Source organism: Ambystoma mexicanum, chromosome 5q, assembly GCF_040938575.1.
Source record: "Ambystoma mexicanum isolate Mex_15411 chromosome 5q, UKY_AmexF1_1, whole genome shotgun sequence".
In the NCBI taxonomy this organism is placed as follows: domain Eukaryota; kingdom Metazoa; phylum Chordata; class Amphibia; order Caudata; family Ambystomatidae; genus Ambystoma; species Ambystoma mexicanum.
The window spans coordinates 1276604100-1276630867 of NC_090933.1; the positions used below are offsets into that span (position 1 = coordinate 1276604100).

General features: G+C 45.4%; 1 protein-coding gene across 4 annotated transcripts in view; it reads right to left on the reverse strand.

The window, feature by feature from the left end:
- PUF60 (poly(U) binding splicing factor 60) overlaps positions 1-26768 on the reverse strand; it is a 243117-nt gene that overhangs the window by 71547 nt on the left and 144802 nt on the right. For 2 of the 4 annotated variants that reach the window (XM_069621849.1, XM_069621848.1), the window contains exons 7-8: positions 25902-26115; positions 24561-24590 (exon numbers count right to left, since the gene is read on the reverse strand). In XM_069621849.1, coding sequence (XP_069477950.1) covers positions 24561-24590; positions 25902-26115 — 244 coding nt within the window. The remainder of the gene's footprint in view (positions 1-24560; positions 24591-25901; positions 26116-26768) is intronic. The other 2 variants (XM_069621851.1, XM_069621850.1) reach the window with 1 other exon arrangement.

The window sequence follows — 26768 nt, forward strand, 5'->3', positions numbered from 1 at the left end:
CCAAGACGTGGAACCATGCACTAATCTCTGAGGCACAGAGGGTCGAGAACCGGAAGGTTCAACAGGTTCTGGCGAAGATCGACGGGCCTGCAGGTGCCATTGGCTTTTTCAAAAAAGGTACCGTTGAAGGATACCAAGGGGTTGTGTGCTTAGCCTTGGTGATGGGAGAGTGTGCCCCTCCCCACCCCCCATCGCCAGTGGGTGGCTTCCCCATAGCAGTGCGTTTGGCATGGCTAGTGGGGCTAGGGATGGGCACTTGGGAGTCTGCTGAATCTGCAACAACTTCGACCTCCAAACTGGAGCTGCTGGAGGGGTCCTCGTCTGATGCGAGCGCGCCAGTGGGGAAATGGGATTCGGCCTGCCTTATGTAGGCCGCCCAGGCTTCGCACTCCTTTAAGTGTCTTAGGATTTAAGAGTCAACAGGCCTTTCAGTGCAGCTAGTCATGGTAACAAGGTAAGCAGTTATTACACTCCTGATGAGTGGCCCTCCAAGGAAACTTCCGATTGCAGGAAGGACAGCATTTAAATGTAGTTCTCTCCACGATTACGCAGAAAAATAGCAGCCAGACAAGGGAAAGAAGAGAGAAAATTAAGAAAAGTCATTTTCTAAAGCGTAACGTCAAGAAGAAAGGCCCCCACTCTCCCTACTGTGAAAGGCCATGTTAGGGAGAATTCTCAAAATGTGCTCATTCCCGTCACCTTAGATACACCCAGCAAATCTGCTGGATTTTGAGGACTTGATTTTTTTAACTGGAGAGCGTGTGCCCCTTTTTGCCCCCACACTCATATTTTGGAATGTGTTTTACCCTTGTGTTATCTTTTGTTATGGAGTCTAACCAACACCATAGGCATCATCTTGTTCATTTGTGTTACACAGCACCCTCAGTGCAGTGACAGAAGCCTTTCAGGCTTTCCCAAGGTTTAAATACCTTCTCTGGGATAAACTACTGTTTCCCAGAGAAAGTAAAGTGAAATGCACTTTACTAGTCTTTTTAAATTCCTAGACCCAGCACACCCTATCTTGCAATAGAGTGTTGGAGGGGTTACTTAGTATCCCGTGTCTAGATACTCATGTAGCAGTCAAATGCTACCCTCTCCTCTCAGAATGGCTGGTGGCAGTGGTTTTACAACCAAGTACCATGATTTTTCCCGACCGCTAGCTATTCGTAGCTTCGGTAGTGTTAAATGGCGGGAGCCATGTTTTTGAAGATGGCGTCCGAGCCCCCTTTGTTTAAAAAAGGTCCCGGTCTTTTTTCGCCATTTCTTTTTGGAAAGGTCCTTCTAGAGTTTCTCTCTATGCGCCAAACCAGATTTGGTCTCTTTGTTCATTCGCCTTTGGCGGGCTTCAGGACTGAAACCTGCCTCTGGCGCCCGAGTGTCTGGGGTGGGCAGGCAGTGAGTGACAGCTAGGCTGGAAAGAATGTGAGAGAACTGAATAAAAGGCGAGTCTCTTTGGAAGGCAGAGTCGACCACTGGAACGAAGGAACCGAAGAAGAGCTTGAAGAGGACGGCTGCTACAACTCCTGGACCGTTGGTTTGCCCGGTGAAGTCCTGCTGCAGGTCTGAATCGCCAAGTTCATAAGCCACATGGACACCTTATCTCGGAGCTGGTTGAATTTCCTCAGTGTACTGCAGGAAACCGTTGAACCAGGGAGATGGACACCAGTTTGAGTGCTTTACTCACAACCACCGAAATTGAAGTTTGCCAAGTGCTAGCTGCTGATCTTCCCAGTACAGTGCAGGAGTCTCCCCCAACGTCCTCCCTCTTGTCCCCATGACTGAGGCCCAGGAACAGTGAGATCTGCAGGAACTGCCAGGAACAGAAGTCATCAGCTGCCTCTTTTTCTTCTTTGTAAGGTACTGTGAAAATAAAACTGAGAATTTACCTCTCGCGGTGAAAGTGCTTGAAACTTTTGCAACTTGCAGGTCCTAATCAGCTTGTGACCCAACATATGATGATTCTTTTTACAAACTACTTCTGAGAACTTTTGCAGAGACTTTACCGTTTACTTACCAGAACCGCTTTATCCTATCCAAGACATGAGCCCATTGACCTTGGCTCAGCCTATTGAATTGAATCTTCTGGTGAACTCAAAGTATTTGCACTATCTAAAGAATATTTGTAGTCTTTATGTTCCATTAACCTTTACCTTTTACTCCTCTTTAAAAGTATTCTGAATGCCAAACAGTGCTCACCAGCCGCCGGGGTCTTAGTCTGCAGCCACTAAGCGAGCCGCTTGCGACAGTCCTTCATGGTGCATGGCACCATGTCCTTGCAGAACGGATAGGCCTCCTCCACATGCAAGCTGCCTGAATGTAGGAAATAAAGGCACAGGGAGTGCCCATCGTCCAGGAAGATGTTCTGTAGCTCTCATCCTGGCCAGATCCTGAACAGAGGCGTCGAGTTTCCTTTGTCCTTGGCCATGTCCACGCGGTGTAGGCCTCCAAGAATCTTCTGGAATCCTTCAAGAAGTGAGCTCAATGAAAAAACAAAAAAATAGCCCTTGAGGGGCGTAGAAGCTCCAGAAAATGGGTCCCCGTTAGTCGGATGATGGATCGATGGAGCTTGAGGCTCGATTGATCGAAAAATAGAGCAAAAGAAATGGCAAAACGCAGTAAAAGCTCGAGAGCTATAGCACGAGGGCTCCCCACACTTGAACGTGTGGTAAAAATCTGAAGATGGCTGCTAGAGGAGGGGCTTAGGTAGAGGGCAGTCATTGGCTGGGGGCAGTATGACCCAGAGACCAGTGATTGGTCGTTAGGAGAAAGACCGTTCAGAAATGAAACTGATTTTTTCTTACTGAGGATTCCCAGCCTGACGGGGAATATTCATGAGCTTGTGAATCCAACCCCATGCTGGAGAAGGGCATTAATTTGCCCAGGAAAGCTATAGCATTCACAGGTGTTTGTAAATGTTTGTCTCTTTCTCAGGATGGTGGCTGAAACAGTCTAGTTCCAATCCACAGCTGTGGTGCCAGAAAGCCTGTGCGAGACAAATGTGAAAAAAGTTGTTGGCCCTCACTTGCCAACTACTGGCTGTTGGAATGGTGCAGATCCTTATAATTGGTGGGCTTGGACTTGCATCCAGCACGAATTTCGGATAAGAAGAGGACCTCGCTCTGCAGCCACTTCTACAGATCATGGTTGGATGCCAGAATCCCTCTAAGAGCAGCCTGCAGAAGATCCAGAAGTTCCAGTAGTCAGCCCAGTGAAGCCCTACTCCTATGCCTCCTGAGCAGTGCTTCAGACCATGGACTGGTGGGACACCTTCGAGGATACATGCTTTCCTCTCTGTATATACCTCTGACTCTGTATTTTGTACTTGTATTGATATTGTATATATTTGGACAGCACTGTAACCAAGCTGAAAAACTTTTTGAGCGATCTGCACCCGGATACCCTTGGGCCTGGCACGCACTATAAATAATAAAACAAACAAGTCCTTCAGAGCCTTCGGAAACGTTCCTGGACTGCCTGATCGACTGACCAGCTCTCCCTTTGGCTCCCTGCCAGAAGCATCGCTGTTCAGCGTTCTAGGCGGCAATTTCAGTGGCTGCCTACTTTTGCCACTAGTAGCAGTCTCACAGAATTTCAGGTTTTCACCTTCACAAGAACCTGGAGCAGCTGCTGTGAACACAACTGGAAGGACGCCCATCGCCTGTGTGCAGAAACAGCTGCAGGAACTCACCTTCCTCCAAACTGGAAGTGTCCTGAAAGGCTCTAAGGGGTCTGCATCGGTAGGTTCTGCAGTTCCTCTCCGAAAAAGGCTGCATCTTGCATTTCCACTTGACAATAAGAATCCTCGGACCGGCAACTCCTTAGCACCTCGCACTGGCATAAATGGCAGAAGATTGAGCCCCCAGACTATCCACAAAGAAATCTGGGAAAATAGTTATCCGGGGCATAAGTAAACTGTGCGACTGTCCGCCCCTTCCCCTTTCCTCCATATGATAACATTGGGTACAAGTCCCTTGGTCGTTTCATTCAATTCCACTCGCATTTTGCCGTTGCAATTGTTGGGGAGAATTTTCATTTCTCTGCCAATTCCCTTTAACCTTCGAGACCCCCCAGCTATTTTGCTGGACTCAGGACTTTTTCATTTGTACTCCTGAGTGAATGGGACCTTTTTCCTCACTCACGCGTTTTCCCGACTATGATTTTCTATGTTCCTTACTACTTTGTGGACTATGGTAAACTCCATAGGCTTCTGCTTTTGAATTGTGAAAGCACCTTCTGTGCAGTGCCACTGAGAAGTCCCTCGACTTCTCTTAATGTTTCCTTACATTTTCTTGGATGAACTACTGTTCCCAAGAATAGTAAGATGACCCCGGTCTTAGTTACCTTACTTTATGGGTCCAGCACACATCACCCTATGTGAAGTGCTGGGGGTTACATAGTAATTACTTTAACCCATCCCTCATGTAACATTTTGTTACAATAACTCACTTGAATGGCTGGTGGAAGTGGTTTCTTTTTTTACTACCTAGTGTATCTGCAGGCTGATACAATAGCTGCAGTGCTGCACCCAAGGGGGATCATTTTCTCAAAATGGGCCCGTCTTCTTTTTTTGACCTTTTTTGTTTATTCGTTTTTTTCTGGGCTTTTAGAATGTTTGCATCAGGTTTGAGTAATTTGTGTAGTTTGCCTTTGGCAGGCTTCAGCGCTGAAGCCCGCCCAGGCTCCAGTGTGTCTGGAAAGGCAGGAAGGGAGGGAGGGTCGGTCGCAAATCTTCCCTGTCCTTTGTCTCTAGTTGTGCCCGAGTGAAACTAGTTCCAATTGGCCGGCTGGCTGTCCTGGAGGACAGCCACCCTGCTGTTCGATCGACAGCCTAAGGCTGTGAATGAATGGGAACTTGCATAAAAAGCGAGGTTTTTGAGACTATGTTATGTTATGTTAGAAGCAGAGTCGACCACTGGAGGACAACATTGGAAGCAGAAGGCGAGGGAAGATGCCAGCAGCACCCACCTGGGCCGCGAAGTGCCCAGTGAAGCCCTGCAGCTGTGCTGACCCGGTTTTAGAATCAACAGGGAAGACCTGTAAAGGACGAATTCCTCCCTTAGGCTGGTTGGACAAACTAGCCTGGAGACAAACTTGTTTGCCGCACCCTCGACTATCCAAGGCTACAGCAGCCTAATACCCAGGGTACCTCGACCACTTGTGAGTGCATTGTCTATCCGAAGTCCAAATCTGGCCAGATCTTTGTGGGCATCTAGAGGACCCTGTCCCCTCACAAGAGTCCCAGGAAATCCTAACCAGAGCTTTTCATTCTTCATTGGTGCTGAGAAAAAGACGCCAAAAACACAGACGCTGAATCGACGGAAATCCATTGCTGCAGAGTCCCTCTCTCGAGTGCTGCCGCAGGAGCCCAGACGTCCTCCCTTTCGTCACCACAACCAAGGACCAGGAACAAGGGTCTACTGCATTGCATCGTGAAGGCAACCAGCTGGAACCACTTCATTTCAAAAGGTACGGTGGGACTTTGGGTATTTTATCCTTTTGCCATTTGGGGTGCTTCCCATCTTACCCCTACACTAAATTGACCTAACTTACCTGCACTGGCCTTACAGCTTGTGCTTTCCAAAGATGATGACTCTTGAGTTGCTGCGATTTCTCTTTTGAACACCAAGAACATTTTTCTAAGAAGAGCATCAGAACTTTGACTTTGTCCATTTATTTTGGCTGTCACAGCACCCTAAAGGCCTCCTACTGAACCTATTGGCTTTGGCAGTGCTTGTTCCTTTACAGATTTTAAATGCTGAACACTTTAATGCTGGGACAATAGACTGGCTGCATCCCTTTGTTTTTATATTCCTTCAGTCTGTTCTGATCTCACCCTAACCTTTCCTTCCTGAAAGCAAATGACGTCACCTCCGGGTGCCGGAACATGTGCAACATATGAATGAATTACTCGCCTGCTTTATTGTTCACTTTTTGAATTGAGTCCTACCTTGGGATTACTGTTACAGCCCATTATTGCTTTTTAAAGAATGCTTTAAATATCTTAGTTAATGAATACATTTATTCACAAAGTGTGTAAGTGTTTACTTGGATACCTGTATTTACTGATTTCATTGTACAGCTCACATTATCACTCTTAAAATAAGCCTGGCTGCTCAGTCGCACTACCAACTTGTGTAGTACAGGGCCTATATTAAAAGGTTGGTTACCTACTACCAATAGATAAATCTTGCACGAATTCTTACCCAACAGAACCAGAGTCAGATATCCTGCCCCAGGGTTAGCCTTGGGTCTGGAAGAAAAGAAAACGTACTTATCTCTCGTAAAATTGATGTAGAACTTTACAACTATCGCCAACAAGCCTATTCAATCCTACCTACAGTGACATTAATTCTGATAAGAAACATTGTCACTTTTGGGTATAAGGCCACATTCGTTTTGGGGTTTGGTTTAATTTAGGATATTGTCTTGTGGTTTGGTTACATCATTTAGTGCACTATAAATACTGGCCTGATTTGCTGATCAGTTATTTGAACCTATGGTTACTGTATATATTTGTATCAGTGTTGTGCGATAGTACCTGTTAGATTCATTTTTCAGGGTGTTAGATAATAACTGTTAATACTTGACTGTCTAAACTGAACTATTGTGTGCCATACTGTTGTTTGTTGTTGTTTGTTTATTTGGTATAGCGCAGAAGCCAAACCCGCGAGGGTAACTGGGCGCAGGCAGTACAAGGATACTTGAGAACTTAGTTGCAATACAAGAAAAGGTTATACAGATGAGAGGAAAGCATATACAGGCAGTACAAAATACAGAACTGTAGATAGAGCAGGTAGTCTAGCGACCTGTAATCTAGTTATGCACATCCGGGAAAAGTGGCGGTGAGGTGGACGGACGGGCTAAGTGTCGAGGGAGCGAATCCAGGAGAGGGCTTTGCGCCTGAAGCTGGTGTATGGTTGGTCTATTCTGAGGTCAAGGGGGAGTTTGTTCCAGGTTTGAGCAGCTATGACCGGGAAGCTAGAGCCGCCCGCTGTGCTCTTTTTGTATCTGGGCACCACTAGTGTGTAGGCATTCGTCGTTCTGGTGGGTCGGTTTGAGATTCTCTTGTTGATTCTGTTTACCAGGTAGGGGGCGCTATGTGGTTGAGGCATTTGGAGGTAAGGGATAAGGTCTTGAGCGCAATCCTGTCTTTGATTTTTAGCCAGTGAATGTTCTTCCTAGCGGTGGAGATATGAACTCTGTTAGGAATGTTTAAAGCTGCTCTGATAGCGTTGTTTTGGAGCGTTTGGAGCTTGTCATGGATGTATTTGTTGGAGCCAGCGTATAAGGCATTGCAGTAATCCAGCTTGGATATGATGAGTGCGTTCGCTAGGGTAATGCAACTAGCTTCCGTTAGGAAAGGTCTGCATGCTCGGATCAGTTTACAGGTGTATGCAGTGGAGGATGCTAGTGAGTTAGTTTGTTTCTTGAAGTTGAGCGCTGAGTCAAGATGGACCCCGAGAGTCTTAACTGCAGGCATCACTTTAATGATATTATTGTCTATGTTAAATGAGGCATAATTAGGGTCCAGTTTTTTGATGGCCAGCTCTGAGCCGAGGATCAGTAGCTCAGTTTTGTCGTCGTTCAGGCAGAGGCCGTGAGATGCCATCCATGCCTGAATGAGGAGATATATCTTGTTCACTAAGGCTGTGTCCGCCAAGAAGTTGCCCGAGAGGGGAATAAGGATCTGCGTGTCATCAGCGTAATTAGTGTAGATGACACCCAGTCTATCCAGCTTGTCGAACAGGGGCTTAGTGAAGATGTTATACAACGTTGGAGATACACATGATCCTTGGGGGACACCGCATGAAACTTGTATGGGATCAGCAGCTGCTAGGGGGGAAAATACTCTCATTGTCCGGTTTGCCAGGAAGGAATGTATCCAGGCTATGGCATCACTTGAAAAATGAACGGCAGAACTAAGGTGATTGCATAGAACTGCATGATCTACCAAGTCGAAAGCCGCGGAAAGGTCAAGGAGGAGTAGCATGGCTGATTTGCCATTGTCCTTCAGCTCGTCAATTTGGGTCTTGAGGTCAATCCTGTGTCGACTGAGGGCCCCTGACCGCACTCTCACTCTCCTGAGACAAAGTTTTTACTGGGTTTTGGCTAACCTGATAACTAATATGGCCTCCTAAATCTGCCCACCGGACCTACATGAAAGTAGCATATATTGCCTCCTTTAAACATCACACAATGTCCACAAGGTCCTCCACTTTCGGCGATATTACATAGGTTTCCACCTGTTCTGCCCAATACCCATATTGGGAAAACCAGAGAGGCAGCTTAACGCACATGCTATGGATTCGACAGCCTGTGGTGGACTACCTCTCACCCCAAAGTATGCTTGTGGGCGAGACTTCTCCAATGAAAGAAAGGCAATTACAACAACTAGGCTGGTCACTGGTGAAAGGCCTTGCAGCGCAACTCTTGAAGAACCCAAAAGCTAGAGCCAAGACAACAGTGATTCTTTGTACCCCCATATGGGAATGTTTTCTGTTATTTATTACTCTTCGATACACCATACCCCCATAAAACAACAATATTTCTTACACAAGTGCACTGAAAAACAACGTAGGCAGACGTACAACATGGCTCTCCAAGTAACAAAAGGAGCTGCATTTAGTGCTTTGCCTTTTGCATCTGCAGTGTTTTCCAGTTTAGTAATTCCCCACAAAAATGAAGATGCATAGCAACGGTGGAAATTATAGTACACATGTAGTTCTTATGATATCGACTTGGCTACAAAAAATGTTTTAAAGAAACAATCCTAAAGGCATTGTTGTCCAACAGGACAGCTTGCGGGGCATGTAAAAACTAGAAGTGTTCTCCTGAATCAACCCAACGATTCATGCAATCGTAATTTTGCTTTCAATTCACCTCCAAGTGCCATAAGCACAAAAAAAAAGATACTTGTTTTCATACTGAATAATTTACATTTTACTGTGCAAGTTAGAACAAAAGAAATGTATGGAATTATTTCAAAAAGATCATACTATCATGTTTGCGCTTCAATTCACACAAAGCTTCTTACGACTCCAGTTTAAAGACTATAGGATCTGGGAGCAAGTTATCCTGCTCTTGCACAGCTGTAGAGCAGGTTTGCCTAGAGTTTCTTGGGCTGACCAAATTCACCAGGGTAGCATGTACTAGGTTACTGGCTTTATATATATTTAAAAAAGAGAAAAAAAAAGAAAAGGAGTTGCATATTGAGTTCATGAAAAAAAGGTTCTAAAATGTCCGTTAGGAAGATGTCATTTTTGCTGCTTCCTCTACATAGACCTCAATAGGACCGAACCTTTTGCTACTGTTTTGAACCGCTTTGACTTTTGTATGCCAGTCTTTTTACACCACTGGTCTTGCTAAGTATATCTGTTTTGGAATCACTGACCAGTCCCTATGACTATCAAGGCAGAAGGGAATAGTTTATTACCTTTAACTCCATTTCTGCAGCATTGGTATCTTTCATGGATTCACATGCTTAGAATATTCCCCGTCGACAGACTGACGGGGAATATTCTAAGCATGTGAATCCATGAAAGATCCAATGTTGGAGAAGAAGTGTTTTCCACCGTAAAATTCAATTTTCCCTGCACACACCATCACCTTCTGTGAAGTGCAATAGGGACACTGTGTGTAGCGGTAACATTTGGTTACCAACATGTGCCCAGGATGGCTAGTGACGGCAGATCATTTTCTACTATTTTCGTTGTCTTGTCCACTTATACATTTCACTGCTTAATCCCATAGAGAACCACATACTCTAAAAAGGCATTGCCACAACATTTCTACCTGTCCTCTGGCAATCTTCTTGTTCTGCCTTTTTCCTTCTCTTGAAAAGTCGGAATGGGCAAGCAGAAGCTTTCCCTGGCAAGGTGACGGTCTGGATTTGAGGCCGAATGTGGGGGCTAGGACGGTCTAATCCCAGTAAACATCCATGCCAAAGTGTGTGCTGCTGCTGGGCAGATGTGCGGGCCAGAGGATGGCCAGAAATGGCCACCCTCTGCCAGTTTGAGTGGAGCAGATCCTTACCAATGGAGGGAGTAAGGTAACCAGCTTAAATCCTGCATACAAGGGGAACTCCTGCAGCCATACTTCAGATAGTCATTGAAGAGAAAACCCCAGCAGCACTTTCTTCAACTGACCCGTTGTAGCCCTGCTGATCTCCTGAAGACCTTCACCTGTGCTGCAACCTCTAGATTTGTGGCAACAATCTGTCTCGCCTCCTGCTTGACGAGCTTGCCCTTGGAAGCATTTGGAAGAGTCCTGGAACCATCCCGTGGGCTGACCAGCATCAAATTGTGCTACTTCGCTGCATGAGTTTTCATCCAGAGTTAGCCTTGGGACTCTGCAGATCCTATACCTGCAAAACAAGAAGCATCTCATTTCTTTTGTAACTCTCCACCCCAAAGAGGGGCGAGTAGGAGCAGTTTGTTTCTGCCATGAGGTTCGACTTCTGCTATTCCTACGGAGTGGCCATCGCTGATCGCTGCCTGAATCATTGTCCTCAGCGTACTCTGAGGTCATTGTCAGAGCAGTGTTTTCAACAGTCCAGTGGAAGTGTCTAGAACCAATCCATCTGACTACAACACCAAACTAGCCGGACACCAAAATGTACCTCTGCAACCTAGACCCATGGACCTCCTACAAAAGAAACAATTTATGAGAAAAGGGAGGGGGGGATTTCTGAAACCTCTACTTTGGTCCCTGGGTGAATCCAAGTACATGGAGGCGAGTAAGCTTACCTGTTCTTACCTCTGCCCGCCCCTCTTTAACGGGCATACCCTACCCTTCAATTTACTGACTGTAAACATTGGTGTTCTGGTCAAGATTCCTCCCTTAGCTTCCACTAAGGTGGCTGTATTGGGGGCAGCCTGCTAAGAACTTTTTTTCAAGTATCTTATTTTGAGACGCTTAGAAACTGCCTTATGGCTTTGCTAACTCTTATTCAGACTCTTAAAAAGACTACTAGCCTTCTGAAGAGAACATTGGCACCTGTGATTCTAAAGTACAGGGCCCCATCTGATAGGAATTTTTACAGTTTAGTGCCTTAAAATATAAGGCTTTGTATGGGGTTTCTGATCCCTTTATTTGCCACATATTAGTTCTCTAACTGATGGTTACTTAACGTGTTCTTTTTATTTACTTTACTATTCTTTAGTATTCTAAAATTGCTATGACTATTTGAAATGTTAAGTATTAGTGCTCTTAGCAAAGCACAAAGTGAATGTGTATATCCAAGTAGCAAATGTTTTAGTGTGTTCCTTGCATGTGGTTGTTCATTGCCAAGTATTTAGAAGTCCTAAATAAATAACTGCCTAACTTGTATTAGGAGTGCTCTGTGTGTGCTTAACTGAATCTGTCGCCACTCTAATCACACTTCCCAAGTCTAAGCTTTGCTTCTGAGTCACACTACCCATCTAGAGTTTGGCTAGACATCGACTTTCTCCGTTCAGCAGAACAGGTTGCCTCTCAGAATCTGTCCACAGGACATTCTGAAAATCCATCTTACCAGTCAGTAAATCAGGCTGACAGCCAGCAACCAGTTACCATGCAACCAGGTACAAATCCTATAACCTAGTGAAAGCACTACATTCCACCACAGCCATTAAATGATGCAACCCATAAGGGGCCTAAAGAATATAGGCACAAACTACCCCAAGAACTAGGACTGGAACAAAATCCAAGTTCAAAACGGCCATCAAAAAGCGACTTTTTCTAGAGACATTTATTTACCAACCTAGCCAGACCCACACTTCTCAGCTTTCTATCGACAGCCTGACTTGTTGGACCATTTCCACCAGACATCCCAGTGTCCTTTGGCTCCTGAAATTCCTGATGGACTAGACTAGAACTTGCATCTCTAACATATGCTTTTAACAAAGTCCTATTTGCTTCAGTCTTGTCTATTTTTTCCATTCCATTTCTTAAAAGTGCCCGTCTTTGGCCCACAATATTATGCATTCTAACAACCTCTTTTTTTTTTTTTTAACTTAGTTGCGCTCTGAAGAGTGATTGTACAGATGTACGATGTTGCAAAACAACATCAGTGAATACAAAATTTACTGACAAGATTCTATGGACAGTTCAATCAGTTTACAATCAGCTCAAAACAGTTAAACACCAGGGGTATGTGATAAAACCTCTGGCTAATGTTGACCAGACGTTTCTTATTCTAGAACACCCATGACCCTTTGGCTAATCTTAGAGGTCTCAGAACAAGTCTTCTGAGGAGAGGGTGGAAATTAGTACAAGCTGCATGCATACTGCATTACATCAAAGAAATCTTGAACAAATGGTGACAAGGTCTACAGCTGAGGAAGGAGTCCATCCCCACCAAATACACAGTTCAATCTTTTCAGAGAATTAAATGTTCACCATCACGATAAAGCAAAAAAAAAAAAAAAACATTGCTTCAGAGCATGAAATCAGACCCGACCAAGCAGATCTCAGTGCAAAGATATCACACAAAACCAGAGATGTAAGTCATTAAGCAAAACGGCATTAAACAGAATATCCCAAAAACAAACATTGTGCCACACTCCTATAACATGTTTTTTTCAAAAGGCCTTCCTAAGATTGTGTCCACTAGAGTTTAAAGTAGGAAACCATAGAGTTGCACAAGCCTTTTCGTGGTTATCCAGTCCAAGGTTTAAAGCATCGAGAACATGAAGAGGCAAGCTGAAGTTTAAATAATGATGCTTGAAGAGAAAGAAGTTCAGCAGGTCTTCCCTTAAGCTCCAAAGTAATTCTGTTCCGAAGCAGACGTGTATTATCAGAAACGTTACAGACACTAAAGAGCTTCAAAATATCATATACTAAGAGGGAAAAAACGAATGCGGTATCCCTGGGTAGGGAGATAAATACACAACTAATTTTAACAGGTCATTTATAAGGCGCTAAATTCCCAGAGGTTTCTTAGCGCGGACCCAGGGATTGTACCCGTGTTGCTCTGCAGCGTCTTGCTTCCAAGACGAGCGCGTTGCCCCAGAGTTATCCTCCCGAGCCAAATAAGACTTCCTTAGCCCCACTTTAAATTAGTTTACGAGTGGGACTAACATTTAGATGCATATTGAGAAAAAGAATAATTTGCTGAGCAGGTTGCCCATATTGTACTGAAGCACCTCTGGGTCAAATGCTATGTAGTACCTAGAGTGACCCCCCCCCTGTAAAGATACTTAGAAAGTGACACTCAAGACCGGGGGAAAGGTTATGCATGGCCATGCCAAGGAAGCCTGCCAGCCGTGATTAGCATGAGCAGTTATTTCTGCATGAATCCACCAGAGAACCACATAAAAATGAAAGCAAATAAAGTGGCCAATAAACCGCCTGCCTACGAAAATAAAATCAAAAGGAACGCTAGACTGAATAAGCAGGTCTAGAGGACAAATACTAGGGCAAGAGGAAAGATATGGTCCAGGAGAAAAATCTCTCAGTGCAGTGGAAGCAATAACCGAACTAGGATACATCCAGAGTGCCTTTGTTTGGACTAAGCAGTCAGATAAGAAGAACAAGTTACTTTCTTACCTGGTAACGTTCTTTCGACGGGATGTTCCTCTGACGTATTCCTCATCTTTGATATACGTTTCCAGCTTGCTGGTCTCGGAAATTTTTTCTGTAGAGGGCGCTGCGCGTCGACATCCGCTGAGTCGATGTCCCTCGACGACCACCGTATCGGCGCTGACGTCACCATGCCCATAAATAGAGACGCGCTGCGTCCGTTGCTCAGTTCCGTTTTGTAGTATAAGAAAGACATGCCTGAATTGGTTAGTAACCTTGAAGGAGCGAAAGCTGCAACCACAAGGGAAGTTATCACTGCGGGGATGGATGGGGGGGGGGGGGCGATGAGGAATACGGAGGAACATCCCCGTCGAAAGAACGTTACCAGGTAAGAAAGTAACTTGTTCTTCGAAGGAATTGTGTCCTCCGACGTATTCCTTATCTTTGATAGACTCCCATAGCAGTCGTATGTAATTGGAGGAGGGAGTGATAGTGTTATGTATCCCTTTAGGGATGGACCGAGTGTAATACAGCTTTGCCAAATCTGGTCTCTTGAGCAGTGGAGGAATCCAGATTGTAAAATTTTGTGAACGTATGTGCGGACGACCAGGTGGCAGCCGCACATAGGTCCCGGACCGGTACCCCTCTCTGGAGAGCCGAAGAAGCTGCGATACCCCTGGTTGAATGAGCCCTGAGGTTTTGGGGTGGCTCTTTCCCTGCTAGTCTATAACATTCCATGATGGCCAAGATAATCCACCTGGAGATGGTTTGTTTTGTTATGGGTAGTCCCAACTTGTGACCTGAGTATCCTACAAACAGCTGGTCTGCTTGCCTGATTCTAGCCATTCTGCTGATGTAAAAGCTGAGAGCTTGCCTATGGTCCAGCCTGTGTAGCCTTTCCTCCTCTTTCCCCGGATGGGGAGGAGGGTTGAATGAAGGCAAGGTAATTTTCTGAGTAATATGGAATTCAGAAACCACCTTTGGGAGAAAATTAGGCTTCACCTGGAGGACAACCTTGTGGAAGATTGTATGTGGGGGTTTACAGGAGAGCTTGTAGCTCACTCACCCTCCTAGCCGATCTTAGTGCTACAAGTAGGGCAGTTTTAAGTGTGAGAAATCTTAATGCGCAAGAGTGAAGTGGCTCGAATGGAGTGCCCATTAAGAAGTTTAAGACTAAATTTAAGTCCCATAATGGAACCTGGAATGGTTTTGGAGGGTAAACATTAGTCAGACCCTTGAGAAATTGTACCACTAGAGGAATTTTGAAATACGATGGTTCCTCCGCAGTGCGCTTGAAGATAGAAAGCGCTGCGAGATAGCCTTTTACACTGCCAACTTGAAGGCCTGAGTTTGCCAAGTAGAGTAGAAGCAATAGTACCGTTAGTGTATCACATGAAAAAGGGTCAATATTCTCTTCCCTACACCAGCCGCAAAACTTGCTCCAACGGCAGCGGTATAAAGACTTTGTTGCTGGTCTTCTGACCGAAAGCACCACCTCCACGACGTCATCAGGGAGATCCCAATCCTTGTACCTCAACCTTTCAGACGCCAAGCGTGAAGGTTGAGGGTTCTGATGTCTGGATGGAGAACCTGACCTCCCTTCTGCGAGAGAAGATTCTCTTTGAGTGGAAGACGGATTGGAGGACAGATGGGACATATCTAGAAGGTCCGGGTACCACGTTCTCCTGGCCCAGTCCGGGGCAATTAGGATCATGGTTTTCCGAAATCTTCTCAACCTCCTGATCATTTGAGGAATAACAGGGACTGGTGGAAACGCGTAGAGGAGTGGAACGCGTCTCCCAGAGCTCCTCTCGGGGGAAATTCCCTTGAACAGAACAGATCGCACTTCCTGTTGGTGCTTGTGGCGAACAGATCCACCTGAGGGGTTCCCCAAAGGGCGAAGCTCTCTTGAAGGACTTCCTGAGCTAGCTCCCATTCGTGGGAGACTGTGCTCTGCCTGCTAAGAGCGTCCGCTGTCAAATTCTTCTCTCCGGCTAGATGGACTGCCGATAGAGAGATTCCTTCTCGAATTGCCCAAAACCAGAGCTGCATTGCCTCTCTGCACAGTGGCAGTGATCCTACGCCTCCTCTTTTGTTGAGATAGTGCATGGCCACCATGTTGTCCGTCATTATCAGGACATTTCTCCCCTGTACTGATGGCAGGAAAGCTTTCAGCGCTAGTCTGATCGATCTCAGCTCTAATAGGTTGATATGTAGTCTGGACTTCGATGGAGACCAACGACCGCTGATGGTCAAGTCATTGGCATGGGCTCCCCACCCTGTGAGCGAGGCGTCTGCGACTACTGTTATCGCCGGCCATGGTTGCCAAAACAGTTCTCTTTTCAAGATGTTCTCTGAATAGGCCCACCATTGAAGGTCGTGGGCTACCTTGTCCGGAATCCGGAGGTCGCTTGACATTCTCCCTGAGAATTGTGACCACTGACTTCTCAGTGCCCACTGAAGAGATCTCATTCTCAGGCGAGCCTCTGGCACAAGGAAGATGCAGGATGCCATGAGGCCTAGCAACCTCAAAAAGTCGAAGGCTGGGAGACGTTGGGCATTTTGAAACTTGGTGACCATCTGTAGAGAGTATCTTGAGCCCTCACCTCTGGTGGCGAGGCTTTTCCCAGGGAAGTGTCCAGGACCGCTCCAATGAACTGGAGTCTCCGAGATGGTATCATCTGTGACTTCTTTAAATTGAGGGAGAATCCCAGTCTGTGAAGGAAGAGGCAGACAATCTAGCTGGGTCCGGGCCTATTCCGAAGATACGGCCCTGATCAGCCAATCGTCCAGGTAGGGATAGATGTGGATCCCTTCCCTCCTTAGACTCGCCGCCACTACCGACATCAGCTTGGTGAAGACCCTCGGGCGGAGGTCAGCCCAAATGGCAGAACTCGAAATTGATAATGAGAGTTGCCAATTGCGAACCTCAGGTATTTCCTGTGCTTGAGATGGATTGGCACATGGAAATAAGCATCCTGAAGGTCCAGAGATACCAGCCAGTCCTGGAGCTGGAGGGCCTGAAGGATCTGAGAGAGAGTTACCATCTTGAACTTGTCCTTCCTGAGGAACTTGTTCAATTCTCTTAAGTCCAGGATGGGTCTCAGTCCTCCGTCCTTCTTTGGTATGAGAAAGTAGGGGGAGTACCAGCCCTTGTTCCTGTCTGCTACAGGTACCGGTTCTATGGCACCTCTCTCTAGCAGGTCCATCATTTCCTGCAAGAGGAGCGGATCTGGAACTTTTCGGGAGCTGTTACCCGGTGGATGACTGAGGGATGTGTAGAAAGGGTAGGCAGTAACCTTGGTCAACTGTCTCCAACGGCCAAGCATCTGACGTTATAGCCTGCCATTCCGTCAGATGGTGAGTTAACCTGCCCCCTACATGTGCTTTGTGTGAAGGCCTCAGAGTGGTTTGGGGGCGGCTGATGCAGATGCCGAGGGTAAAGAGGCACCTGCTGCTGCTGCGGTCTTAGTACCTTTGACCCGTCCACCTCGGGTGGATCTTCTTTGGCCTCTTTGAGCCGGCTGTCCTCTGCCTTTTCCGAATGCGGAATAATAGCGAAAGGACTTTCCTCTCCCAGAGGTTCCTGAGGGGCGAAAAGGAGTTTGGCGGCTTTTGCTGCTGCTTTAGAAGTCTAACTTTTCCAGACTGTCATCAGCCTTTTTTCCGAATAATGAAGAGCCGTCGAAGGGCATATTCAAAAGTCTGGCCTGTACATCTGGAGCAAAGCCAGACTTTCGCAACGACGCATGCCTGCGGATTGTTGTACTAGCCGCCATGGCCCTGCTGATACTGTCAGCGGAGTCAATGCCAGTTTGAAGAGACTCGCATATGGCATCTTTGCCATCTTGAATGATGTTAAGAAAGGCTTCCTTCTCTCCATCGGGTATGCAGTCAGCCGCTGATGAAGCACACTCCCATAATGTGTGGCTGAACCTGGCGAGCGTACCAGGTGGCGTTGATGGACTTCAACGCCATACTACAGGCAGAGAAGACTTTCTTTGCCATAGAGTCGTACCTCTTGTCATCACTGTCCTGTGGGACAGTAGGGTAAGCAGTCCTACTGCTGGATGAAGTTGCCGCTTGAACCACCAGGCTCTCTGGGGTCGTGTGTTTTGACAGGTATTCAGGGTCAGCAGCCGCTACCCTATACTTTGTCGACAGTCTTATTGACTGCTGGGATGACTTCGGGAGTCTCCCGATTGGATGCAATTTTTCTTTGTAGGGCTGCATGGAAGGGGACCACCGGGTCCTCCTGTGGGCCTTTGTCCAATATATCCGTTAGATCATCCTGTTGGAAAACAGGTACAGGCGCAGAACAACCCATAAACTCAATTATTCTTGCCATCAGGGTTCTATATGGTGTTCCGGCATGTTCCCCTGGGTCTGGCTTTACAAATTCTACTTCTGGGGAAGGGTCAAGTCCACTGGCCTCATGAAGTGAGTCCTGTAGTTCCTTCAGCCTCCTTTCTTCAGAGGTGAAATCCTCTGCAGCAGGCAGTGAGGATCTCTGTAAACCAAAAGTTTCTTGGTCAGAGTCTTCTCTTTCTTCATAAATTGAAGACAGACCAGGGTATTCTGATCTCTGAAATGGAGTAAAGCCCATCTCTAGGGCTGAAGGCGCCAAACTCGTCGTTATTGGACGAGAAAATGTCGAAGTCGTCGACGCCGATGTAACCGGCCTCTAAGGCGCCGAAAATGGCGTTGAAAAAACTGGAAGGGGCCTCGAAGAATTCGAGAGGATCGGGATCCTACTCGAAGGCATCGACGACTGTCTCGGCGTCGTGTCGGAGGCCCCTTGAAAACACTGTTGGCTGTGGAGCCTTGGTCCTCTCCTTCATCGGCATCGAGTCGATCGACCGACGCGTCGAGGAACCCTTCGACAACGGCGTCGATGGCGCCGACCCGTGCGTCGAAGGAACCCTCGAAGACTGTGCCTTCTTACCCGATGGCTCATGGCGCTCTCGGGTGGAATGTTTCGCCGGGTGCTGCGACTCGCGGTTTTGATTTTTTGGGTTTTTCACCCGGGGTATCACCCTCAGCTGTCTTCGAGGGGGTCGAGGCCGCGTTCTCAAAGACGCTTAACATTTTCTTTCTGAATTCCTCCCACAGCTTGAGAACTGTGTTTGGTGGGGCAGGAAACTCTTTCTGGGGACACCAAAAACGACGGGGAATGGGACCTTCAACGTCTCTTTTTTGAATGTCTAGATCTCGACGAATGGTGGGAGCTGCTTCGAGATCTAGAATGGGAGTGTTTGACGGCGAGGAGACGAATGCCTCGACCTACGAAACCTTCGAGGAGGATTTGGCTGACTTACCTCTCTCGAGCTTCCCCTTTCGCTGCTTCAGGGCTTTCGCAGTCATGGACATGCAGTCCTCTCACTCCGAACAATGGTGATCGGACCCCAAGCACCATAAACAGACCCTGTGTGGATCCGTTATTGACATTTTTTTACCACAGTCTCGACATTTCTTGAAGGAATATTCGTCGAAATAGATTTAGATAAACCTAACTGAACTGAGCAACGATGTTCCGAGGCCCCACGAAGCGCGGAAAAACGGAACTGAGCAACGGACGCAGCGCGTGTCTATTTATGGGCATGGTGACGTCGGCGCCGATACGGTGGCCGTCGAGGGACATCGACTCGGCGGACATCGAAGCGCAGCGCCCTATACAGAATAAATTTCCGAGGCCAGCAAGCTGGAAACGTATATCAAAGATAAGGAATACGTTGGAGGACACAATCACTTCGAAATTTGAAATCACATTGGCTTTGTTACTTGGCTGCTAGGAGCTATATTTTACTCACTTCGTCAGTATTTTTAATATTTCACAAGGTAGAGGCTGTGTGTTAGGGAGAATTTTCACTTAAGTGCTAAAATCCTCCAACTTTAGAGACCTCCCACCCCACCCCCCAGCTCTTTTGCTGGACTTTAGGACTTTTTAGTATAACCCTGAAATTAGCGAGACCTTCATGTGTTTTGACCTGATTTGGGTTGTTACCTCTGTTTTTGGAGTCTGACAAAGTCGATAGGCATCTATTTTTTGTATGGCGACACACAGCACCTTCAGTGCAGTGCCGCAGAGAAATCCTTTAGATTTCTCATAAGGTTTAAATACCTTTTCTTGTGTGAACACTACTATTCCCAAGAATAGTTAAGTGAAATTGACTTTACTTACCTTTTCTCTTTGTAGGTCCAGCACACCATCTTATGTGGAGTGCTGGGGGGTTACCTAGTACAGTCGTGAACCCTATCCTTCTATCATTTCTGAGTACTGCAGTAACATTTATTAACTTGTCCAGGTACACACAAGTCATTGTTTGTATCCGGGAGGACGCATATTCACCTTTAAATTAGATGAGCAAAATCACTATAGTCTACTTACATTGGTGATGTCATCCGCGTCATTACGCAATGACTTCACAACGTAACGCACGCAACAATTGGGAGGTATTCAGTTGCAAGTTAACTGCACGAAAAAGAGAATGAACATACTCGTATAAAGAAGTTGGGGTAAGTGAGCCTTTTAGTTTTCGGTCATATTTTGTTTCCAACAATCACGAGCACCAGGTAATAAAGAGACCACACTAAATCCCCCACATATGGTTTATTATAGATCAGAATTTTGATCTGAAGCTAGAACAGCACCGAAGATATTTCCAAACATACCTGTACATTAGATTTACACCCCAACATGTTAAGTGTTTTAAAGCAAGATAGGGTATGTTGCATTTGATAAATCTGGATTTACTTTAGAGTACAACTTGGATTTATAATTCCTTCCTTTCAACAGATGTTCAAGATTAATTTGAATAGAGTTTAGGAGCTTCCTCAACCACGCTATACAAATAGACATGTAGGATTGGTATTTCTAAAGTTTCTTTATCTCTTGTTTAGTGTTTAGATCATGGAATTATTAGAATACAATACACTAATTAGGGTCCTCTCTGTTGATCAGGAGATTCAAACAGTTGAAGCTGTGGAAATACGTTACTATTTCTTTTCTATAGATTGAAAAGACTTATTGTAAAGTCACAGGTAACAATAAGCTCTATAATCTGGACATTGATATATCTAATAATGCTTCATAATATGGACACAATTCTGAAACAGTTTTTTCAAATTGTTTATAGAAATGTAATAAGAATCCCCTGATGGAGAAAACCTCTCGAAACACGTTGGGGAACTAACCCCTCACTATAATGATCGATGTTGATTTATGATTTCATTAAAACTGTTTGACTAACTTGAACTAATGTATGGAGTATAATGTATATCTAAAGATTTTCACTTTCCTAAATATCATTAAAGTTCTCTAGACTTGAGCACATTTTTTTGACTACAGATATATACATCAACTGGCTATCAGCCCTAGTGTGCAGGGACGGGAGTTCCCAGTTTAGGGAACCTTTTTCTTTTCTCAGTTCTACTGTCCATGTGCCAGGACACACTATTCTTCCCCTGCACCTAGCATAAGTATGAATTTTATTAAACTCCAATCATTGATATATGCCATCTCCAATCTAGGGTGTGCATAGTGCATCATTGTATACATTGGGTTACCTAGTAGCCCCTTAGCCTACATTCTCATGTAACATTTATGGGTTACCCTCACTACTTTTAATGGCTGGTGGCAGTTTAATTTTTCCTACCAATTTGCTTTTCTACCACAGGCTGAACCCTCAGCTGCAGTACAACACCCATGGGTGACCATTTCTTCAAAATGGCCCCGGTGGTCTTTTTTTTTTTGCCATTTTCCATTTTTGAGGTCTTTCTTGGGTTTTACTCTGCGCGTTGAGCCAGGGTTGAGCACTTAGTTTGTTTTGCCTTTGGCAGGCATCAACACTGAAGCCCGCCTCTCGCTCCAGTGTGTCTGGAAAGGCAGGATGTGAGGGAGGTTCCCGAAAACTCCTGTCCTTTGTCTCTAGGAATGCCTGAATGCAACCAGTCCTGATTGGCTGGCTGGACAGCCACCCTGCTGTGTGATTGGCAGCCTAGGCTGTGCATAATGGGGGAAACCTGCTTAAAAGGCGACGGCTTTGGGACTAGCGGCAAAGTCGACCACTGGGAGAAACGCCAGGCGAAGAAACCGTGAACGAAGCATGCTGCATCCTCCTGGACCTTTGAATTGCCCGGTGAAGCCCTACTGTTTTGCTAAAACCTCTTCTTCGATTCGACAGAGAAGCCCCAGAAGGGATGACTTCTTCCCTTGGGTTAGTGGGACCAACTAACCCCTAGACAAACTCCATTGGACCATCTTCCCAGACTGGCTGCATTTGTTCGCTGCTGCAAGAACCGAGTGGCAGGGGTCAAGAAATCCATAGTGGAGTGCAGCATCTGAAATGCACCTAGAAGCTCCAAGAGTATCCCACCAGAAGCAGGACCACCTGAACCCGAGTCCCCTCACCATAGTGCAGGACCCAAGGAGTGAAGGAAGCCCAACCGGTATCAGAGATACGCGACTTTGCCATTTACTAAGCGTTGAAACCGCGAAGTGCTGCTGAACCCAAAAGAGCATGTAGCTGCCAACAATCTCCCAACAACCGCCACAGGAGCCCTCCGGACGTTCTTCGTCTTGTCCCCACGACTGAGGCTCAGCAACACAGGGTCTGCACCGCTGTAACGGGACAGAATCCAGCTGAACTACTCATCTTCAAACCAGAGGTATTGTTTAGACTTGGGGTACCTATCTCATTGTTTCTTTAGCTGTGCCTTTCCCAGTTGGGAATTGCATTGGCTTACCTTTAGAGTTCATTCCAACTCTCCTTCCACAGGCTTAACTTGTGACCCTACAAGTGATTTTCCTAAAACTTTCCAACTTTGTGCAAGATTTTGATCCAAGAAGTACATCAGATCCATAGACTGTGTTCCAAATGACTTTGGCTGTACTGGCTTCCTGAAGACTCTTCTAGCCCATTGACTTTGATACTGTTTGTCCCTCATAGGTGGTAGCTTGTTGTATACTGGTACTGCTGGGAAATACTTATCTAGATATCATTGGAAGATTTTAAGTGTCCTCCCACATACTGAGAACCTGTTTAACCTTTTCCTTCCTTGAACCTTTCCTTTCTGCAACCTCAGAATCTGCCAAGTATAACTAGTTTGATATATAAATGCCATTACTGTCCTTGTGATTGAAGTCACCTAAGGGTGTAGGAATTGTGTAAGTAGCATAGCCAAAGATTATACACTAACTTGTTCTGATTCGGAAAAGTAATTTTAAAGTATATTTACATTGTTACGCAAATTGCCTTTTTAAAGAATGCTTATTTAAAAATGTATGTTAAATATCTATAACAAACATTGGTTACTTGTATTTACAAATGTCATTGCTTCAGCTCTACAGCTCACATTTGCCCCTCTTGAGGTCGGCCTTGCTGCTCAGTCACACTACCAACTTGTATAGTACAGACCTATACTAAAAGGTGGGTTACCTAATACCAAGCAGATAAGTGTTGTGTAGTCTCACACAGTGTGATGTACCAATTCTTACCCAACACTATGGAATCACACTGCTTTTTGGCAGGAGTAAACAACCTGAGATTATACAGAGGTCAAGACAACGATCAATTTAATCTAACTGAAATATTGCCTTTTAAAATTGCATATCAAGTGCTTAAGACTACACAGCCAAGATTATTTAAATTCAAAAGAAACAAGTTGACAATCAAGGTCCAGCAAACCTGAGCGCAACAGCTGCATTCGGTGTGATTACGTGATGGAAAATGTTCAGTTGCTGTTCCTCAGTTTCAGACCATCTTGATGATCTTAGAAAACAGTAGGCATACACGATTGCATAAGGCAATCGTCCCCTAGAGGTGCGAGATACTGAATGTTTCTAAATGCTAGTTTTGAAACTCAAATGCCCATGCGTACTTCTTACTTTAGAAGTAAAGTCATACTCCGGACCAACCACTAGACGGCAGAATATGCATAGCTTGACAATCTAAAAAAACTCAAGCCCCAGAAATCGGTATCCTATGCAGATAGATGTTCTGGGAAAAAAATGTCAGTACCCGATAACTCATATGGTAGAAAAGCCAACTTTTCAATTACAAACTGCAACCGTGGAATGTCAGTGCCCAAGCGGAGAATGATTTAAGGCAAAGTGCATAAGTAACTAGATGCTTTTCCATCCATGGAAAGGTGACCGGGAGAAATATTTCTTTAAAACTGCGTCACATCGACAAATGCGTATAACAGGAAGGTAGCTTCGTACATTTGATAAACCTTCGAATATCTACCGACTAAATAAGTGTGCCCACGATTTGCATTCCACCGTAACTGCTGTAATGTCAGGTGACTCATTATAAAGAGCCTCTCAGCTGAGGAAAGGATGGCCAGCAATAATTAACAGATTGTATAAAGGAAATTCCTAACGGAAGTGTTTTCTACTGGCATCCATGTCACCATCCAACAACTGGAGATGCCAGAGCTATTTGCCGAAGTGGCAGATGTTAAAGGGATGGAGAAACCCAAAACACATTCAAATTTGACGTCAGTGAATGCACCTTTACTCACAGGGTACATCAGTAACCCTTTGCATACACTGGAGAACCATAACACAATAAGTGCTCCCAATAATAAGAAAAGAGAATCAAGGTCTTACAAAATACAGATAAGATGCAACTGGAGAGTTTAAAAGGATGCAAGCGAGATCAAGACGGTAACTATACAGAAGGATCAGAGGGGGAATATGGATGTGCTTCTAGGATATGGAACCTTGAAGATCCTGACATGCATTGTGTCTATATGCGAGGGTAGCTTCCCACCATAGTTCTTAAAATTCTACCTTCTTTCTAGATCCTCAACATGGCTCCCAGGTATCTCAAAATGACAAGATAACCTGCAGTTGCCAATCTGCGGGTTGGTACATCACAGTACACTGCAATAGGACCACCTGCTTAAGCTCTGTGGAGGACAGCGATTGTTCCACCACCTTACCTGGACACGGTGGGGAACACTGAGTTGGAACCTCATCTGAGGAACCTAAATTGGAGACAGAAAGGCAGTCAAAAGAAAGCAACGACAGAACACATTCTAAGCAATAAACATACCAGGGTATTCCAGTCTTTCAGGCTTGAAATCTGAAAGACAAGAGAAAAACGTAAAATTCTATACAGGGGGTATAGTGGAAAAGGAGAACACAGTCCAACTACTAGTTGGACATCTCACAGCAACTGCCCCAAATGCCTTGCAGGCAGGAAAAACGGAGTGAAGTGGTACGGGTCTACAGATCACATGAACTGCCGGGACTTAAGCCAATTGTAAGGTTGCAAGTACACCTTTATCCAGAGTGCCACTCTTCTGAAGTACACTCCCTCAACAAGAAGTAGCTGGAATGGTAGAGAGAATGTTTTCTATAACATCTCACACAACCTTTTTCCAAGTCACAACTATTTATCCTACGAGCTAGCTGGTTCCATCAAATACAACACTATACATTTCAGCTAAAACCAGTTCCCACTCTAAACTTAGATCTGTGGCCCATTGCTATTGTGGGTACACACAAGCAGGCAACAATCAATGGTGTTCCAAAGATGCAACCCAATTAAGTTGCTGTTATGCCTACCATCAGAGGTTACCAATGAGTGAATTTGTATCTACTTGTGTTCCAACCCAAAAATCAGGGGTGTGAAGAGAGGGCAGGGGGTATATGCTACTTCCTCAGCAATCCAAGCCGAACAGAACTGGGGCTTGGAATTGAAACCTCGCTTAGCCATTCCATGATCATTTGATTCCACAATACACTTCATGGTCCCTGCCCAACTAGACCCTTGGATGGCTTTAAAGATCGGGAATGCTTTCGCACCAGATGTCCTAAGCAGCATAAAGAACAACTGACACAACTGCAAGATTCGCTGTTTATATCTATCCGTTCCTGGTCTATCCCGTGTGTACAAATGAAGACTGCTTGTGTATTTAGTCTACAAGTGAGGCTCATGTATGGGAACAGTCCACAAAACTGAAAGTAAAGATGATTTAATGCAGCCCCAACAACACAACATAGTCAGTGCAACATATCAGAATTCTGGGCCCTATCCAAACACGCAATGCTCCACTCACCCCTGCTGTACCACCCAAAACAGCTGGCCTAGTCGATGCAATGTAATACAAAAATTCAAATGAGCTGGCAATCTGCAAAACTTCTCAAGAGTACTGCCAGCTTACCAAGCCCCAGAATTTAACTATGCAGCAACTACAGAATCATGGAACCATCATGTCTTCTCTCACAGAATCAGAGTATCATTGGGAAGAATCCACAGCAATCCCACAACAAATCAATCACCCACCAATAGGCCAACCGATAAGCAAAGCATCCCCCACACCAAAGAGCAAAATATGTATTTCACTCCCAAGTTTCAAACATCCATCTGCAAGTGCCTAGAGGCTCTCACCAATAAAACCGTATCCTTTGTGTTTCCCTGTTGTAGGATCCCTCGCCAACATGCAAGATTTAATCTTTCCGAAAGCCTCAAATACACTCTTGATGTCATCGTCGGACAGATCCTGGTGCACCGATGCAACATAGATCCTGTTGAAAGACCGTGCCTCCTCTGCTAGCTGGTCAATTATTGGCTGTGCCTGTCCTATGTTACTGGGTCTGCCCACCTAGAGAAAAATAAAGAAGAGATTTGCATGTGAAACACTTGCACTTTTACAGGCTTGGCAGAAACGTATGCAATAGGCCTAGTAACTAGGCTACATTGAATGAATACATAGCAGCGCCACCCCTTCCTCTTTGTTCTAGGCAAGAAAGTTCACATCTTACAAGTGTAAATAGATGACCTCTAAAGTGCTCAACCTCTTTCATAAAGCTATCAGTTTTCTTGATTGGGAGTTTGGCAACAATATCAATACATGCTTCCATTATCACCTGCTTTAAAGTCATATGATCAAGCAAAAAGGCAGCAGGCTTTGATCTCCGAATAGGCCAAGCTTCTTGAAGTCCTTCACTCTGCTAAGTGGAAATCTCTTAAAAAGATTAAGTTGAACTCATAAGCTAGGTTTAACCTCAGAAGCACCAACTACAGAAATACACCCTAGCGCTAACATTTCCTCTAGAACAGGGTAGCGCATGGAAAAAGGGTTTGCATTTTTCTTTTTTTTATTGTAAAAAGCACATGTAGCACGGCCTGCACAGTTGTCCCCAGATCCCTGCCCACGTCCGTCCTCCTCCGGTCACATCCCCGCCTCCGAGCCCGCCCTGCATCCTGATTTGGACCTTTCCTACATATTAATCAACACTGCAGGCAGCCCCCCAC